General features: G+C 41.5%; 1 protein-coding gene across 4 annotated transcripts in view; it reads right to left on the bottom strand.

The window, feature by feature from the left end:
• Positions 1-815: 815 nt before the first annotated feature.
• Positions 816-19,953, bottom strand: part of LOC147123403 (ADP-ribosylation factor-like protein 15) — a 430,360-nt gene continuing 411,222 nt past the window's right edge. For all 4 annotated transcript variants that reach the window (XM_085972453.1, XM_085972480.1, XM_085972463.1 and 1 more), the window contains one exon: positions 816-4,775. In XM_085972453.1, the coding sequence (XP_085828579.1) occupies positions 4,617-4,775 (159 nt within the window). In that variant the 3' untranslated portion in view covers positions 816-4,616. The remainder of the gene's footprint in view (positions 4,776-19,953) is intronic.

Raw genomic sequence — 19,953 nt, 5'->3', positions numbered from 1 at the left:
CCAAACCATGCCAGGGCGCCAGGACTTTAGTGAATGGTTGGGTTTTTACAACAATCCAGCAGTTGCCATGGTAGTTTTCCATGGGATATTAATTCACTACCTTTGCATTGTTAGTTCAGTATCACAACCACTACAATACCATACCCCATACCTTTTTACACCTAGGGAAATTTCTGTTGGATATTCTTGCCTTAGGGATAGCCTTCAATCAAACTGAGCTGATTGAGCTTGAAATAAACTGCTCAAGTTTGGTAGCCATGTGACATCAGAGAGCAATGTAAACAAGTACCATCAATATCCAATATATGTATTTGAAATAATCATATCAAAGGAAATTTTGAATCCTGCTGCCAACATGGATCTTGGGTCAAAATCTAGTACGTGGGCTCTGAATCAATGGAAACTCAGTAGGCTGAAGCACAGGCGTTAACAAAGGAAGATTACACAAGACTTTGAAAGTTTTGCAGAAAATTACAGAAAAAACTTTGATCTTTTTCTACATGGCTAATTTAAAACAAAATTAAAAGAAAAACAGGTGGAAGATGAAATTAAGAACTTTTCCACATGTTAATGACAGCAGAGTCTGTTTTTGATCACAGGAGAGAAGGTATGTTCCAGAACAAAGCAAAATATATAGTTAAGTGGGATTGGTTACCTAGATGTACCTTACATTTAAACAGACAGCAACCATCAAACCTTTCTTTCCCATCCTATATGGATGGATGTGGAAATTCAACAATTTTATTTTCCTTTATGTGTGTTGAATATACACGACAGTAAAAGTAATTTTTAAATTAGAATGATGAATAACAAACTTAAAAAAAAGATTTTAATGAAAACAGAGTTTCAACAAATGAGGATAAAAGTAACAAACATAATATTTTAACTACATGAATTACCTTTAAGAGTTTATCTTGAAAGTTTCCAGCAGGCCCCCAATACAGTATACCCCCTCTATGTTGGCTTTGGGAGACAGATACTTTATTAATAAACAGTGTGGCTTTCGTAAGATATAAAGGTATGTCACAAATTGTCACAGTGATAGTATGTTACTGTGAGGAGTATTAATGATCGACTAAATTTACATAATTCTGATCTTATCAAGTCAACACCATGATTCATAGGAGTTATTTAGTATACAGATTATAATTACCTCTTCCAGAAAAGGGGTTTTTTTGCTTAAAATTATATACACCTTGAAGAATAAAATGAACAATAGAAACCAAGTTGTTCAGCAGCAAAGATAAAACTGGTCAAACATCATAGGCAGCTGTGGTTTTGTTTGGCAAGTCATACACTGCTTTAATCAGCTCTGCAGAACTGCTTTAATTTTCAATTGGAGTAGCATACTTTACATGTGCTATTTAACCACTTGGTAGCTGAAGTAGTTAGGAAATTTGCTTGCATCTACAAATCTGACATTTTTTCATCACTTTTACCATGTTTTGCCACCATTTGTTCTTAATGGATATGCTTTCAAAAATACAAAAAATGTTGGAAATGCACATCAGCAATTAACATCGAAAGAAAACAGCGGTTAATATTTTGGGTTATTAGTGTTCTGATAAAGGGTTAAACCAGAAACATTAACCAATCCTTCCCTTTCATATGCTGATTGATCTGCTGCGTATTTCCTGTTTTTATTTCCATTTCCAGCATTAGTGGTTGTATTTTTTATCTCTACATATGCCTTAAATATTCTGTGAAATCACAAAGCATAACATGGACATATGCAACAATAACATCCAAAACTCACTGTATATTCAGAAAAATATATGGTCATTGCACTGTTAGAAAATATATAACATTTAGATTTTTTCTTAAAAATGCCTTATCCCCAAACCTTTGAGCTGTCTAGGCTAAGTACCTATTCTAACAGAGAGGATGCATACGTGACCTACCCCAGCACTCCCATCGATGCTGGTCTTGAGCCAGTTATGATAGACTCAAGTATTTTGGTGGTTTTTAATTTTTCCCTGCTCCCTCTAAGAACATAATAGGAGCAGGAGTAGGCCATATGGTCCCTCGAGCCTGCTCTGCCATTCAATAAGGTCATGGTTGATCTTCGACCTCAACTCCACTTTCCTGCCCAATCCCCATATCCCTTGATTCCCTTAATATCCAAAAATCTATCGAGCTCAGCCTTGAATATACTCAATGACTGAGCTCTGAAGGCTTTCTCAGTATCTCTCCACAACGATACAATTGAAATCAGGAACTCAGTGAGGTGTGGGATTAATCTTGCAGTCTACGGCTCTGTGGGTGCTTCAATGACCAAGGTGGCAGGAGGCAAGTAGTTCCCATGCCACTATCAATATGCACTCTAAGTAGCTATTATGAAGTGTAAAAGAGCATGAGGTTGGATAAGTTTTCGATTTTCCCTCATTATATGGAAGAGTCTTTCCTTTAACCAAAATTGGGAAATTAGCGTAATAAAATTCAAAGCAAGATTCCACATCTTATCACTTTATGGCATAAATAGCACATTCAAACACCAACACACTGCAACACCAAGTCAGCCTTTCTTTATACAGTGTTTTGTCCTAGTACAGTATATTATTTTGCATATCTCAAACAATAGGTTTCAAGCAAATATCTGAAAATTTTGGAAAGTTGTTATTTTTTGTGCCTTCAGCAGCAAAATGGTTAAAATTAGTTCAGTAGCAAGCACCCTTTTTCCATTTGTATGTGTGCCAATCTATGATCTTCACCTCTCAGCAAGGGAAAAATTACAATGAAAGCAATAACCATTCACCTTGCACATTTACGACTGAATTGGCAACTTAAAAGCTGAGTCTGTAATCGTATTTCTTGGAGAGATTAAACTGAAACCAGCCACTTCTATTCAGCAGTAACCTTTATTGTTATTGATGAGCAGTGGAAATCGGAGAGTAACCTGACTTATTTGGCTATACTGGTTAGTTACCTGCTAAATACAGCAGCTGTATTTTCAGTACAAAGATAGGCTATGTGCCAGTTAAACTAGCAATATATATATTATTGTCAGTAATAAAGGTACAAAGTTTAGAAATATGAATGATTTCACACATTTAAAAAAAGCAGCTGCAGCCTACTGGTGTATAAAAAATTCCAAAATTTCTATAAATACAATGAAATACAGCAAGCCTACTGTAAAATAGGAACATACATATCACAGATAAATGGAACAGCTTTACAATATGCACAGCAAGACACATGTGACAAATAAACACTGGAAAGGGGATATGAAAATACAAATTCCAACAGAAGAATCTAAGAACACCATCTGAAATTCTTAAACTGCAAGCAAACCTCAGACAACGTGAATGTGAATGGTCGGACAGAGGGATGGTGATGGTAGACGGGGAGGGAACTAAGCCGACAGTTGGAAGGCATTAGGCGTCAGACAGAGGCTTGTCAGGAACAGCTGCTGGTGAGTATTGATTGATAGTGTTTTCATTCTGCTTACTGAAGAGTTGCAGACAGTCCCAGGTTTGAGAAGAAGTGCAAGGCTGGTGCATACATACACAAAACACACACACACACACAAAAAAGTCATTTGACAGATGGCTCGACCGACATCTACCACAGTGTCTTCAATACTTAATGTTTTTAAATTCCTGGAATACAATAATACATTTCAATTAAAAATGTTGAAATTAAGACAAAATTAGTACTGTTGATACTGATCTAACTTGCGTTCATTGGATTGTATTATACCACTAGAAATAAGACAAGACTTTATGACACGACTAAGTGATTAATTTTCGGTCTTGAGTAAACCAATGAAAAGGATTCAAGACAAAAATTTTCGTTCAAAAATATCCTAAATTAAATTCAAGCAATTGCAAGTCTAACAGTGCTTTGTAAGCAAAAACTGTTCTCTTTCAAGAGTTGTGCTGGATGCACACAGCAATATAAAAACATTCCTACAAATCACGTTACTGTACTTTGTTTCGCTCTTTTATACATAGCTTCTGAATCTGTCTGGCACTATTTCAAAGATTTAATAGTAGTTAACACCCCGTAAGCACATCATGTACATGTCAGCTAAAGCCTTGACTGGGGTTTACAACACCAAGACATTCCTTTCTATCCAGATGATTTACAAATGCACACTCACAATGCTCACTAGTCAGCTTCTTTATATTGTGTGTGCTAACAATATACAGAAATAATCAGAAGCAAAGTGCAAGAATCCACATTCACCCATCATTGTAGACTGATTCTGACAGTGTTAAGGTTAGTTCACCAACACAGACCAGCACCGTTATCACTGATCATCATTTTCAAAATTTCCACCGCTCTGGTACTACAAATGATCATCACATACTGAAATATCATGCAACTACTATAAAAGGGCAAAAGCAGAAGTAGAAAATAGGACAAAACAAGTAAGTCCAGTACTGTTCACAGATTCCAATTTGAATTGATTTCATATTTCAGTTGATTTGGGATGTTTTAGTTCTGTTTCAAAAATGAATCTTTTTGATATGTAGGAAGTAGATCATATAAAACAATTATTTAAAATGAACATTCAATAAAGTTATTCTAATACTACAAAGTTTACAGTACAGTGTGTAAAGATTTGGAGAAAGTTTCTATTTCAATGTTCCAAATGGCAGTCAGTGCAGATTTCATATTCTTCCTGGAATGTGCTCTTGATCAATCTCTTCAAGCAGGTTAATGAACTGATTGAAGCCTTCTTTTACAGCATCCATGTTCTCTACAGAGCAAGGCTGAAGGATCCATCGCTGCCCTCTTGCAAGTGGTTCCAATTCAAAGTATTTCTTAATCTGAAAAAAACCCAAAATTTTAGGAAAAACTGTATGATGGTCTACAAGTCAAATTGTGATTGGATAATTTTACAATGACACAGAGAATGATAGATGAGATTAAATGTGATAACCATACACACAGGAATGGGATCATTGCAGATTTCAAGATCAGGTCTGACGAAAGATCATTGACCTGAAACATCAACTCTGTTTCTCTCTCCACAGATGCTGCCTGATCTACTGAATATTTCCAGCATTTTTGGTTTTTATTTCAGATTTCCAGCATCCGCAGTATTTTGCTTTGGTATCAAGATCAGCCTTTGTTGGTTTATCACACTGTTGTTGCACCTGTCTGTACTATTTACAGTGCAAAAGTGTTATACTGGACAAGTATTCAGGGCAAATCTAATTTTAAACATTTCGACTGGTCATTTAACTGCAAGAGATACAATTCGTGTTACATGAACATTTCATGTATTTTGTTTAATTGATAAACCGAGGTGAAGCACCAAGGCCTATCATTCACAGTTGTGTATTTTGTGCTGTGCTGATCACTTAGAAAAGTTAGTTTTCAGACGGGCACACAGCTCCGTGCAGTCATTTTATCGTTTAGCAGTCTTACTGACCAATAAATTAAGCTCAGTTACAACTGATGTAAAAAGATCAAATTTGAAACCATTTTCTTATTGAAACATCCAACTGTGCTCATTAACTAGAGTACACATTTAATTAAGAATGGCATTGACAAACATTCTTGGTATAGAATGCTCAAGCAAATTTAATTCAAGAAAACTGATGTGTACCTGAAAAGAAGGAAGAATGTTTAGAAATACCAGAAATGTCTAGTCAGACATTTAATGTGTAGCTTATTTAACCCTTTGACTGCTGAAGTCTATGCTTATTTTAAAAGTTTCATGCTTTTTTAAAAAAAAGAGCAGCAATGTTTCAATTGAAAAACATCAACAGGATGTAAAGAAAAATAGTTGTTTTTAAATAATTTAGCTCATATACATTTCACCAGGCCACATGCTTCTTGTAGGCAACTTGACCACCTCCCATCATTCTAACAATACTTCTTTTCAGCTAGCTACTTAGGAGTGACAACAATGTGTCGATGACCATTTCCCCTTTTCCCATGTGGGATGGCTCCAGTTAGCGCTTCATGTAGTGGTAAAAACGTACTTTCACCAGAGCAGTAATATATCACAACTATTTTTAACAGAAATCAAACCACATGATGCTTCCTGTTGGGAGTTGCTTTGGTTTTCAACCTTTATATCTTAATAAAATGCCTGATGCTTCAAAATGTACTGGTCTAGGCCAACAAAAATTGAAATTCACACAAATACCCTGTATATATCTGAACGTTGTGGTTGTGATGCCTTATTTTCCAATATATGCTGGTTGCAAGCAAGACTGCATGGGGCCTCAAAAACTGACCCTCTAGTATAACTATTCTTTAATTTCACACTTCATTAGTTAGTAGATTGTGCTGCATGTGATACAAGCACACAACTCCAACTTTAAAATAAGTGTTTTTTTTATAAATCAAGGTTACAGGTTGAAAACAACATGAATTATGTAGCCCAGAAATTACTGCTGCTGATATTAGAGGGTCAGCACTTCCTTTATCTTAGCGGAAGGGTTGCCCCATTTAAAAAAAAAATGGGTTTGTGTCTGTTTTAAAATAATGCACTAAGGAATGGGATACAAATGTGTTATGGAATGGGATACAAATGTGTTACGCAGTTATCTGCTAGCATCACCAGCAGTAAGTTTGATAGTTCAATTCCAATCCATAATCATAGACATAGCACAGAAGGAGGCCATTCAGCCCATCATGCCTGTGCTGGCTCTTTAGTAGAGCTATCCAATTAGTCCCACTCTATTGCTCTTTCCACTCAGCCCTATAAATCTTTTCCCTTCAAGTATTTATCCAATTCTCTTTTGATCGTTACCATTGAATCTGCTTCCACCACCTTTTCAGGCAGTGCATTGGAGATCACAACAACTCGCTGTGTAAAAAAATGTTTCCTCATGTCGTCTCTGGTTCTTTTGCCAATCACCTTAAATCTGTGTCCTCTGGTTACCGACCCTTCTTCCACTGGTAACAGTTTGTCCTTATTTACTCTATCAAAGCCCTTCAAGATTTTGAACACCTCTATCAAATCTCCTCTTAACCTTCTCTGCTCTAAGGAGAACAACCTCAGCTTGTCCAGTCTCGCCACATAACTGAAGTCCGTCATTCCTTGTACCACTATAATCAAACATAATACTTAGATTTTTGAAAATCAAAAGTATTTAAATATTCTAGCTATTAGAAATAGTAAAATGTTTTGTTTACAGATAAATAGAAACTAATATTGTGGTTGCTGCAACAAACTAGTGCAACACGTGTTTTGTGTTATCTGCATATTTTGTTTCTAATTGAAAAATCAGAAAGGTCAGTTCGCCATCTGGGAAGTATACATGGAAAATAAACAGCTGGCAGTGGGTTACAAATCTGTAACATACTTGAGGGATTTGGATGACGTCAAACAGTTTACACAGTAATCCAAACCCAAGAGTGTAGTACAGCCTTGATATACTCCCAGTCATCACTTAAAATATAGTCAACTTAGTTTTTATTTGTTCAGACCATTCCTGCTGGAGGTTTTCCATTGAAGTTTGACTTTTCTTTTAGTATTGCTAATAGGCACCACGATAGTTGGTGAGCTTTTCTCTGTAACTATCATGTGATAGGAATAGGGAACAGTTTACAGTCTGACTACACCAAGGTTATAATAAAGTCATCTGACAGGAACTGTGGACATTTACCGCAGAAAGAATACTCTTGTTTTACAAATGTCAATCTGCTGGTTTATTTAGTACTTTTCAAATTAGAGCATTTTCCTACTTCTTATAGGCTGCAAAAGGCAGTACAAGAGATTAATTTTTTCCCAAATTGCATTGCACCACTTTCTGTCAGACTCTACTCATTGGTGAGAAACAGTCCACAGCGAATTGCTAGACTATTCTCCTTACTGGATTATCCTCCAAAATGTTTTGTCAACTTGTTATTGTCTACTTTCATAAATGTGATTGAAATTTTGAGACAGCTGAAATTTTATGGGAATACCTCCCATATGAGAAAAACACCCTGCAGCTAACCCATAGCTTTTATTACATTAGCACATACATGATATGGGTGTGACATAATGACATCAGTGTATGCTATATCATTACATCAATGCAATGACCAGTTATCTTTGAATTTGGAGCAAGTATGCTGTAAAATTGCAGACAATTGTGCAATTCCCTTCAGATGATCCCAGCACAGAGCCAGAAACATCCAAGATCACCTGCCCCTGAACTCATTCCAAGCATATAATCACAGTCTAGTTTCAGGAGGCCCAACTCTTTTGTTAGTCTACGGTAAAGGCACGGGTTAATCAAGGACAGTCAGCAAGGATTTGTTAAGGGAAGGCCATGTCTGACTAACTTGACTAAATTTTTTGAGGAGGTAACGAGGAGGGTCGATGAGGGTAGCATGTTTGATGTAGCCTACATGGATTTTAGCAAGGCTTTTGACAAGGTCCCACATGGCAGACTGGTCAGAAAAGTAAAAGCTCATGGGATCCAAGGGAAAGTGGCAAGTTGGATCCAAAATTGGTTCAGTGGTAGGAAGCAAAGGGTAATGGTTGATGGGTGTTTTTGTGACTGGAAGGCTGTTTGCAGTGGGGTTCCACAGGGCTCAGCACTAGGTCCCTTGCTCTTCGTGGTATATAGCAATAATTTAGACTTCAATGTGGGGGCATGATTAAGAAGTTTGCAGATGATATGAAAATTGGCCGTGTGGTTGATAGTAAAAAAGAAAGCTGTAAACTGCAGGAAGGTATCAATGGACCGGTCAGGTGGGCAGAAATGTGGCAAATTGAATTTAATCTGGAGAATTGTGAGGTAATGCATTTGGGGAGGGCTAACAAGGCAAGGGAATCTATATATGTAAACCAGTATGTCTCTCTGTCTGTCTCTCTGTCCGGCTATACAATCAAAAGTTATAGAGCGTACCTACACGTATGTTATATCGAAAGAAAGCTTATCGTTAGGGGACTCTCGTAGGCATATTTACTTTTTCGTCAGATAAAGGTTGTTTGGACAGTATACAAAAAACGTTCAAAAATCCACTCCTTAGCGGTTGACCAATCCTACCTCTCATTAGCATTGAGTGACGTGCTGCTTGACCAATCCTACAGTTCACTCACCTGAGGGTTGACCAATCAGTGCGTCACGGGCGGGTCCTAATCCTCCAGTCTCCCTAAACTTCGCCGCCATTTTTTCCATCCCCACAGGGACAGCAGCAGCAGAAGAAACCCCCACATTGCGGCTCCCAATCCCGCTCCCGCCCCGCCGGAGCAGCAGGTAAGTTGTGCTCACTCGGGCCGTGCCTCGCAACCGCTCGGCCCGACACACACAGCAGTCGGGGGAGCGGCAGCGGCCGGCCGTCATCCGCGGGGGAGCTCAGCTCGGGTCCGTCTCGGCCCGACAGCCCGGCCGCGCCTCAAGCGCTAGGCCTCGCACGGCCGCTATCACAACGGCACCGGGCCTGAGGCGCTACGCAGGGAGAGGGGAGGGAGGGATAGAGAGAGGGGGAGAGATGGGAGGGAGGGACAGAAGAGAGGGGGAGAGGGAGGGAGAGAGAGGGGACAGACAGGGGCAGGGAGACCGCGCGGCCCAAAATTGCCCTGGCAACGCCGGGCACCCCCTGCTAGTACACAATAAATGGTAGGATACTGAGAAATGTAAAGGAACAGAGCGACCTTGGAGTGCATGTCCACAAATCCCTGAAGGTAGCAGGACAGGTAGCTAAGGTGGCATACTGGATTGTTTCTTTTATTAGCAGAGGCATAGAATACAAGAGCAGGGAGGTTATGCTAGTACTGTATAAAACACTAGTTAGGCCACAGCTAGAGTACTGCGTACAGTTCTGGTCACAACATTACAGGAAAAATCTGATTGCACTACAGAGGGTACAGAGGAGATTCACGAGGATGTTGCCAGGACTGGAGAATTTTAGCTATGAGGAAAGATTGGATAGGCTGGGGTTGTTTTCTTTGGAACAGAGGAGGCTGAGGGGAGACTTAATTGAGGTGTATAAAATTAGGAGGGACATAGATAGAGTGGATAGGAAGGACCTATTTTTCTTAGCAGAGAGGTCAATAACCAGGGGGCACAGATTTAAGTAATTGGTAGAAGGATTAGAGGGAGTTGAGGAGAAACTTTTTCACCCAGAGGGTTGTGGGGGTCTGGAACCTGCTGCCTGAAAGGGTGGTAGAGGTAGAAACATAATTTCAGTAGGGATAGTAATCAGGAGTGAGAATACTGGCCAATTATCCCTTCCTTGATCTGGAGACCAATTATAGTGCCCCTTCCAGCAAGCTGGCTGAGATCAGCTAACTCAGCACAGGCAAGAAATTGAACCTGGAACCCTCCTGGTAATGTCTTAACTAGATAAGCCATCAGGGAGGTGCCACCAGTTAAACCTTTTCAATGTGAGCAAAGAACCAGTCAACTCTCTGAAAACAAATAGTTTAAACACAAAGTTCCAAGGCAGTCCAAGTGACCATCTGGGAGCTTTTTAAAATTTCTTTGCACCAGTTGCAGTTATACTCCTCGTGGTGACCTCATATTGTTTGACAGAACTTGATCTGGTGGCTATTTCCAAGTTATACTACACCATCTGGGTTGAAGCAAAGCAGAAACTCTTCTGAACAATCTTGCTCAGTTCTTTGTGACAGCTTCATTTTTCATTTTGATCTGTGCAAGAGTGCAGTTATACAATGCAAAGAAAAATTGAAACAATTCGCCCTCAAGATTAACTGTTAATAGAACCGATTGACATCAGCACCCCCACTTTGTGCACGATTCTGAAGTTGGTTCACAGTTCTGGAGCATTGTAGCAATATCTTGCTGGGCACCTCTGGGAAACCAAAATTACAGTGACCCAAGGGATTCCCACTTCTGGTATGAAACCTTCTGGGTTTCACTTTACAGTCTCGAGTGTGCTATGGATGCCCTAAGGCTGCAGCATAAAATGTTTCATATAACTTCCAGTTCATACAATGGCAAATAAATTACATTTATTTGAAAGATCAAAAGGACTTTCACCAACAGTCCAGGCCTATTTTCATTCCATATTTTATAGATAAGAGAACATATGCCCCCAAACTTCAAAATTCTTCAAGCTTTCTATCATTACAACTTTCACTTCCAATTCTTGCCCATGCATCACAGTTCTCACCTAATTCCTGTTGATTCACTGTCATGCACTTTAGTTTTCAGCATATTCACATGTTGAACAATGTTTGGCTCCTCACCAGCTGCAGCTACAATACATGAACAGGAACTCACCTTCAAATTATAAAATTATGCAATCTTTTCGCTATTTCTGAAGAATTTATTCCAAAGTACTGCACTTATTATGGAATATAGATGTATAACAGTTGAGAGAACTATCTGTGGTCAAGTGTAACATGCATAGTAAATGTACTTTTAGCAAGGCATGCAAAGATGTAACAATTGCAAAGTATAAAATGAACTCTGGTAAAACCAACTGTAAATCAGCTGCATGATCTAAATTTACCAACTTTTCACTTAGCCAGTTCATGCCCATATTCTGTTTCATAATTATCCATTTAAATGCTCAATTTGTTATCATTTTGAACACTGGAGACAAAATGCACCTTTGTGTTAAGGCCAACAGGAAGCCATTCTGTGGTGACATCCCCTATTTGTACACTAATTCCCACCTCATACAAGGTGGCAACATTGAGTGACCTTATCTGGTGTATCTAAGACAATCCTTTTGTATTCACATGAAAAACAATGTTACATTTACAGAGAAACATATACAAGAAAACATAATTGTTGACATGAAATGTATCAAAATGAATTTTCATTAGGAGTAGGCATTTACTCACAGCAAGTTGCAAACGCACTCAGAAAATTAGATTTAATATAATGGATTATTTTGTAAAATCCAACGGGTTTTCCATTGGAACAATTCAGTTCAATTTGAACATTTTGACGTGAAGTACAAATGTAACAATTGACAGTACAGATTTAGTATGCTATAATAAAGGTAAATGCTGCAATACTGAGCCTTATGTATGTATGTTGGACAATATAAGCAACATCTACCTTGCCTGTGGTTTGTAAAACAGATTGACTATATAATATATATGTAACTGCACTGAAGTATATGCAAATAAAAGGACAGCTCCAGGATAAAGCTCTATAAATGTCCTATCCTTGAGTATGCATCGTATGTTTATTTATTTTATATGGTTAAACTCCCTGCACTTCTTCCCTATGTCTCCCCAGATTACTGACTGCAACTGAGAGTATAGCTTGACAAACTACTTCCAAGGTCTTCAGCAATACGAGTTGGCTGGCCTCCAATTAGAACCACCATCTTGCCATATTTGCTGTGGAAATGTTACATGCTTTCTCCTGCCCTCAGTTCCAAGCAGTATCTTCCTTTTCCCCCAGCTGTTCAATGTTTTCCATCAACAGTGGAGTGGACTGGGAGCAAAGAGTAGACAAAAACATATCATGTTTCTCCATCCCAGCCTCAGAAACACAGCAAAGATGGTAGCCCTAATCTGGAGGTTAGTTACCTTGTGATGAGCTTTCCAAATTTTATTTTTAAAAAAGGAAGCTACTTAAGAATGTTTCAGCCTATTATCTTGAAATATTCCTTTAATTCTAGTGGACATCATAACAATGATTAGTGAAATTATATTATTTAATCTAAAATAGGGCAACAAAAAATACTGGATTCCACTTGTTTCAAATAGGTTAAGTGTACCTGTGCTCAAGGAGCTATCTTTTGTTCTTTTAAACGTCAAGATTGAATTCACAATTTTGAATTTGCAGAGAAAGAACAACAAAAAAAGGAAATAGGAACTGTCAGCTTACGTAAAGAAGATAGACCAAACTTTTGTATATTGTTTTTTGCCGCAAGGAACAGTCCATTTTAATGTGGCTGTCTGTTAAAAAATGCATTTGACCAAAAGAACTATTGTAAATACTGAATTCTTCCTCAGGGCAAGCATTAGGTTAGTACACATAACAGACCAGACTATAAGGCCATTATTCAATAAATCCATTAGAAATCAGATTTTCCTTTTATTTAATCAAATTGAACTGTAAGGGGAGTGTAAGTTAGAAAATTTGTATTCCCTGTATATCAAGAACTTTAGGGCCAGACTTTCATGTCTGCAACAATTGAACCATATCAAATCAAGATGACTGCAGCCATTAAGCTGAGCATTGCTCAATGCTAAAGGGCAGGCCCTTCTGGCGTGAAGGACCTAAACTTTTAACCAGCAGTTTTTTTTATTATTATTCTTTAGAATCTTATTAAGTAGCACCCAATACATTGGATTTATATCCATATAAACCATCCATTTTCTGACTTATTTTAATGGAGTAATTTAAGTTTTTTTTTTACATTTGATTAACAGTTTATCATTTTGCTCGCCAATTACATTTTTGCTACAATACTCTGGATGAATTTACAATCACTCAGATACACATCAATATAGTACTGGAGCATTCAGGATTAACGAAAAGTAGTTTACTATACAGCAGTTAGGCTTAAGCCCTGCCACTGATCGTTTTCCATTAAAATGTCATTAGAAGCACAAAATAATATTTTGTCTAAACAATGTGAAGAAAATTAAAAATAATTCTAAATTTATCCTGAAATCCAAGGCCATTCTTATTTACAATTCCACAGACAACCCATGCTATCAAAGAAATAGCAAGACATATCTAGCACTAATAAACCACTGCTGATATATTGATTACTCAATATCTAGGCAGAGCTTGGTGTTTTATGACCTTTAGTTATGTCTACACTAAGACATTACCTCACCCAACTGCTGTTAACTGCTTTCACACAAACAGCTCATGAAAAACTAATTTCATTAATGTAGAATTTGCAAACAGAATGAAAAATGAGTTTTAAATGTGGCACATTAATCCACCTGCCAATGCAAACTCACAATCCATTGAAACAATTGTGCATGAAAGCATGCCTTTAGCTAATTTGGTCAAATATCTTACTAAACTATACTATCTCAGCAAATACATGTTTCCAAAAAGCAGTGTTAAACAAATTGCAGTCTAGAAGTATAGCTGAATATACAATATATAGGGAGGACAGAGAAAGAGTAAAAGTCACAATACTAAAATATCCGAGACAACCAATTATGATGTCTGAAAATGCCTTGTAAAGACAGCAGTTACTTGTAAAATGGTCTAGCAGACACAATGTTAAAAGTCATAAATAAAATGCTTTCAGAGAAGAACGTTTCTTGTAAAATGATTTCATTAATACTTTAGATGTCTATCCAATTACAAACAATGTAAGCACACAGTGAGAACCTGGCAATGTACTCATCTGTTCTATGAGCTGAACAACTCCCAGTTGAAAAAATATCATCCAGCGCTTATTTAAAAAAAAACTTTGATTATACAATGGGTTCTACCTCAGAGTCCAACAATTATTGAGCTTATAGATTGAAAATATGTAACATGATCATGTTGTCCTCTCACCCTTGAACATGTTAATATCCTGTTCTTCTAAAGCATTTATATTGATAAAGTAACCTTCTTCCAATTGTTATTTTGCATCAGTATATCATAATATGTTTTTGTTGATATTTATAAACCAAAGGCCCGTAGTGCAGGGCACCAGCAAGTTTGAAAGGAGCAAAAGGTAAGATACGGTAAATAAGGAAGTCATGATTAGGTGACATCAAGTTTCATTTTTAAAGCTTACAAGATTGTAAAGAAAATAAATATTGAGCTAGATAAGAATTTCTACAGCTTTGAACTGATGGAAAAAAAACTGATGTCAACACATTGAGGGTACAAAGGATGAAGATCACAGAAGATGCTGCATTTGTAGTTTAGGAGGAATAAAAGAAGAGTTTAGGAGCGCATTGGCTCCTAGTATTGTTGTGGTAAACCACTGTTATTGTTGTTCACCGTTGTTGTTGTTGTTGCACACTGTTGTACCTATGCATGCCTCAGCATGTCTCTGCTGGCTCCGCCCCTGGCTCCACCCACAGGCCCAGGTATAAAGGTGATTGCCCTGCACCCCCCCTGCCTTCTTGGAACCCAGTCAACCACGAGAGGCATGCTCTGTTCTTTGCTAATAAAAGCCTTTAGTTACTCTCCTAACTCTCCGTCTTTTATGAGTAATTGATAGCGCATCAATTTTATTAGCAAAAACAAAATGTCGACAACAAACGCTGAGCAGCAGGCTGCTGCACCAAACGCTGAGCAGCAGGAGCTGCTGCGAGCCCTCAGACCGACATGCCTGGACCTAGACCCCCAAGAAGCGGGTTCGGCTACCAAATTCGCGCATTGGCTGCGTTGCTTCGAGGCCTACCTGCAAGCCTCAACTGTGACCCTGGACGAAAACAAGTTGGAAATCCTGGCCTCAAAGGTGAGCCACCAAGTTTATACAATAATCCAGGACGCGACGACCTACGCGGCGGCTATCGATCTGCTAAAAGGGCAATACGCACGCCCGGTAAATACGGTCTATGCCAGGCACCTCTTAAGATCGGTGGAGGCCTTCCTACGGGCACTACGGATACTCGGCCGAGGCTGCAATTGCAAAGTAGTATCAGCCGCAGCACACACGGAGGGACTGGTCCGAGATGCTTTCGTTGCGGGTCTAAGGTCCGACTACTCCCGGCAGAGACTGTTGGAAAAGGGAGAAATGGACCTGAGAAAGGCAGTGTCCCTCGCGCTCTCGCTCGACGCGGCCCATAGGAATATGGACGCCTTCTCCCCTAACCGCTCCGCAACGTGGACGCCACAACCTTGGGTCATGGGAACGCCACCTTCAACTGCTGCTGCGATGTCCAAGGCACAGAAATGTTATTTTTGTGGCCAGGCAAAACACCCCAGAGCACGCTGCCCGGCGAGAAACGCTACCTGCTCTGGCTGCGGGAAGAAAGGACACTATGTCAGCGCCTGCAAAGGTAAAACCGCTAACGCCAGCAGCGCCGCGTGCGAACCGTGGGGGCAGCCATCTTGTCCGCCATCTTGGGCTCCCCCAGCCGCGTGGGGATCGGGACCATGGGCGCCGCCATTTTGTCCGCCATCTTGGACGTCTCCAACTTCAACCACGGGGGACCCGGACTCAACCACCGCCTCATCTGACGACCACATCGACTCGCTCGACCATACGCTGGCCTCCGTGACGCTGGACCAATCTCGCCCTCATCAACTGTCCAGGTCCATGATGGACATTACGGTAAACGGCCGCGCCACTACCTGCCTTTTTGACAGCGGGAGCACGGAGAGCTTTATCCACCCCGACACGGTGCGCAGTTACTCTCTCCTGGTCCTGCCGACGCGCCATCGGATCTCTTTGGCTTCCAAAGCCCAGTCAGCGGACGTCGGTGGCTACTGTGTAGTGACCCTTTCAGTAAGGGGCACAGAATACAAAAATTTTAAACTCCTGGTCCTGCCCCATCTCTGCGCTGCCGTTCTACTGGGGTTGGATTTTCAGTGCCACCTTAAGAGTGTCACATTAGCGTACGACGGACCCCTCCCCCCACTCACAGTCTGCAGCCAGCAGCTTTTAAATCGCCCGCCGCGCACCATTTGCAGCCTCTCCACCCTTAAAGTCCCCCCCCCCCTCCTTGTTCGCTAACCTCACCCGCGACTGTAAGCCCATCGCTACCAAAAGCAGGCGTTACAGTGCCGGGGATAGGAGCTTCATTAAATCCGAGGTAGCGAGATTCCTGAAGGAAGGGATTATTGAAAGTAGCACCAGCCCATGGCGAGCACAAGTGGTGGTAGTGAAGACTGGCGAAAAACAGCGCCTAGTTATTGACTACAGCCAGACGATCAATCGCTACACCCAGCTAGATGCATACCCACTCCCCCGCATATCTGACATGGTCAATCAGATAGCACAATACCGGGTGTTCTCGACGATTGATCTGAAGTCGGCATACCACCAGCTCCCCATCAGGGCTGAGGACCGCCAGTACACAGCTTTTGAAGCTGACGGTCGTCTCTACCACTTCCTCAGAGTTCCCTTCGGCGTCACCAACGGGGTTTCAGTCTTCCAACGGGAGATGGACCGGATGGTTGACCAGAACGCGCTCCAGGCCACTTTCCCCTATCTAGACAACGTCACCATCTGCGGCCGCGACCAGCAGGACCATGATGTTAATCTAGAGAAATTCCTCCGTACGGCCCAGCGGCTGAACCTAACATACAACAAGGACAAATGTATGTTTCGTACCAAGCGCCTTGCCATTCTTGGCTGTGTAGTGGAGAACGGAGTCATCGGCCCCGACCCCGACAGGATGCGCCCCCTTATGGAGCTCCCCCTCCCCCACTGCCAAAAAGCACTGAAGAGATGCCTAGGGTTTTTCTCGTACTATGTTCAGTGGGTGCCCAACTATGCGGACAAAGCCAGACCCCTCATCAAGTCCACCTCCTTCCCCCTGACAGCAGAGGCCTGTGCAGCCTTCACTCTCATAAAAAGAGATATTGCGAAGGCCACAATGCACGCAGTGGATGAGTCCATCCCTTTCCAAGTGGAGAGCGACGCATCCGACTTTGCCCTAGCTGCAACCCTTAACCAGGCGGGGAGACCCGTGGCCTTTTTCTCAAGGACCCTCCAGGGCCCCGAGATTCGACACTCCTCTGTCGAAAAGGAGGCCCAGGCCATTGTGGAAGCTGTGCGACATTGGAGGCATTACCTGGCTGGAAAACGATTTACCCTGCTCACTGACCAGCGTTCAGTAGCTTTTATGTTTAATAATAAGCAGAGGGGCAAAATCAAGAACGACAAGATCTTGAGGTGGAGAATCGAACTCTCCACCTACAATTACGATATCTTGTACCGGCCCGGGAAACTCAATGAGCCCCCAGATGCCCTATCACGTGGTACATGCGCCAACGCGCAGGTCGATAGACTGAAGACCCTCCACAATGACCTCTGCCACCCGGGGGTCACCAGGTTTTTTCACTTCATCAAATCCCGTAACCTGCCCTACTCCATCGAGGAGGTCAGGACCATGACCAGGAACTGCCAAATCTGTGCCGAGTGCAAACCGCATTTTTATAGGCCAGACAGAGCAAGCCTGATCAAAGCCACGCGCCCCTTTGAACGGCTGAGCGTCGATTTTAAAGGGCCCCTCCCCTCCTCCGACTGCAATGTGTACTTCCTCAACATAATTGACGAGTACTCCCGTTTCCCGTTTGCCATCCCTTGCTCAGACATGACCAGTACCACGGTCATTAAATGTCTGAATGACCTCTTCGCCTTGTTCGGTTTCCCTAGCTATATTCATAGCGACAGGGGCTCATCCTTTATGAGCGACGAACTTCGGCAGTACCTCCTCTCGAGAGGTATTGCTACAAGCAGGACCACCAGCTACAACCCCCGGGGGAATGGCCAGGTGGAAAGGGAGAATGCGACGGTCTGGAAGGCAGTCCTTTTAAACTTGAAATCTAAGGGCCTTCCGACCTCTCGCTGGCAGGAAGTCCTCCCTGCGGTGCTCCATTCCATTCGGTCACTGCTCTGTACAGCCACCAATGCTACCCCTCACGAGAGAATGTTCTCCTTCCCCAGGAAGTCCACATCGGGGATCTCGTTACCGACATGGCTGACTTCTCCAGGACCCGTCCTACTGCGGAAGCACGTGAGGTCCCATAAGACGGACCCCCCTGGTCGAGAGGGTGAGCCTCCTCCATGCCAACCCTCAGTATGCTTACGTGGTGTACCCGGACGGGCGGGAGGACACAGTCTCCATACGAGACCTCGCGCCTTCGGGTGCTCCCGAAACACCTCCCTCGCCACCCACCACTACCCACACCTACCTCCAGTACGCTTACGTAGCGTACCCGGACGGGCAGGAGGACACAGCCCCCACACGAGATCTCGCACCTTTGGGTGCCCCTGAAACACTACCATTGCCATCCACCACTACCCACAACCCAACCCCGCTAGACGGCATGCCGCAGCCCCAGGACCCGTCATTGACCACCCAACCACTCAATGAGATGCCAGATTCAACGTTGGATGCTGCACCATCATCGCCGCCACCACGACGATCAGGACGGCATACAAGGCCACCTGATAGACTTACTTACACGAACCTTTAGTACACTTCACCCCGCCGGACTCAATTTTAAACAAGGGGTGAATGTGGTAAACCACTGTTATTGTTGTTCACCGTTGTTGTTGTTGTTGCACACTGTTGTACCTATGCATGCCTCAGCTGGCTCCGTACCCTGGCTCCACCCACAGGCCCAGGTATAAAGGTGATTGCCCTGCACCCCCCTGCCTTCTTGGAACCCAGTCAACCACGAGAGGCATGCTCTGTTCTTTGCTAATAAAAGCCTTTAGTTACTCTCCTAACTCTCCGTCTTTTATGAGTAATTGATAGCGCATCAATTGTTAAAATAAAGAGAGATTAAAGAAAGGTTGTGAGAAAGAGGTGTGAGGCTAGAAGTGAGAGAGGGATCTAAGAGTGCAAGAAAGGTGTTAGAATAGCCTCCCCAAATATCAGATTCTTTAGATAGAGGTGGGCTTTATTTAAGGTTTTATATAAAAAAGGAAACCAAACTTCTTAAAGGCAGCTTTAACAAATGGAGGGGATACAGGAATTCCATTTGAGGTCAGGAGGTAGTGAGACCAAGAATGTCAATAGGTAAAGAAGGACTAAGAATGGAGCATCAAAGGGACAAAGTGGTAGTTGCTGGTAAACTGTGACAGATGTGAAGAAACTGTAACTAATTAAATAATTAAAAGATTAATTAAAATAATTAAAAGAAACACTTTGATAGATTAAAGAGCATGGAGCATATAAAGATCCGGTGAATCAACTATTGCACTACAAGAGGATCATTGGTAAGAGTAGATAGTGCCAGAGGATGAATAGAGGTGACATTAGTGAAGGTGCCACAGCCTATCAATGGCTTTTGAGATATTCAAGCCAATGACAAATGATTCACTAAAGTGTTCAAATGCAGAGTTCCAGAGATGTGCAACAAAGGCAACAAGATCTCTTGCGAGACAGCCATGCCAGAAATAAGACTGATAATCATGGATTAAACCAGAATTTTCATGGTAGTGGATAATCTGAGAGTTAAAAGCAACCTCCAT

This window comes from Somniosus microcephalus, chromosome 2 (assembly GCF_052327205.1).
Source record: "Somniosus microcephalus isolate GS21.2 chromosome 2, FLI_Smic_1.0, whole genome shotgun sequence".
NCBI classification, from domain to species: Eukaryota; Metazoa; Chordata; class Chondrichthyes; order Squaliformes; family Somniosidae; genus Somniosus; species Somniosus microcephalus.
This window is presented reverse-complemented; position numbering and strand designations above follow the sequence as displayed.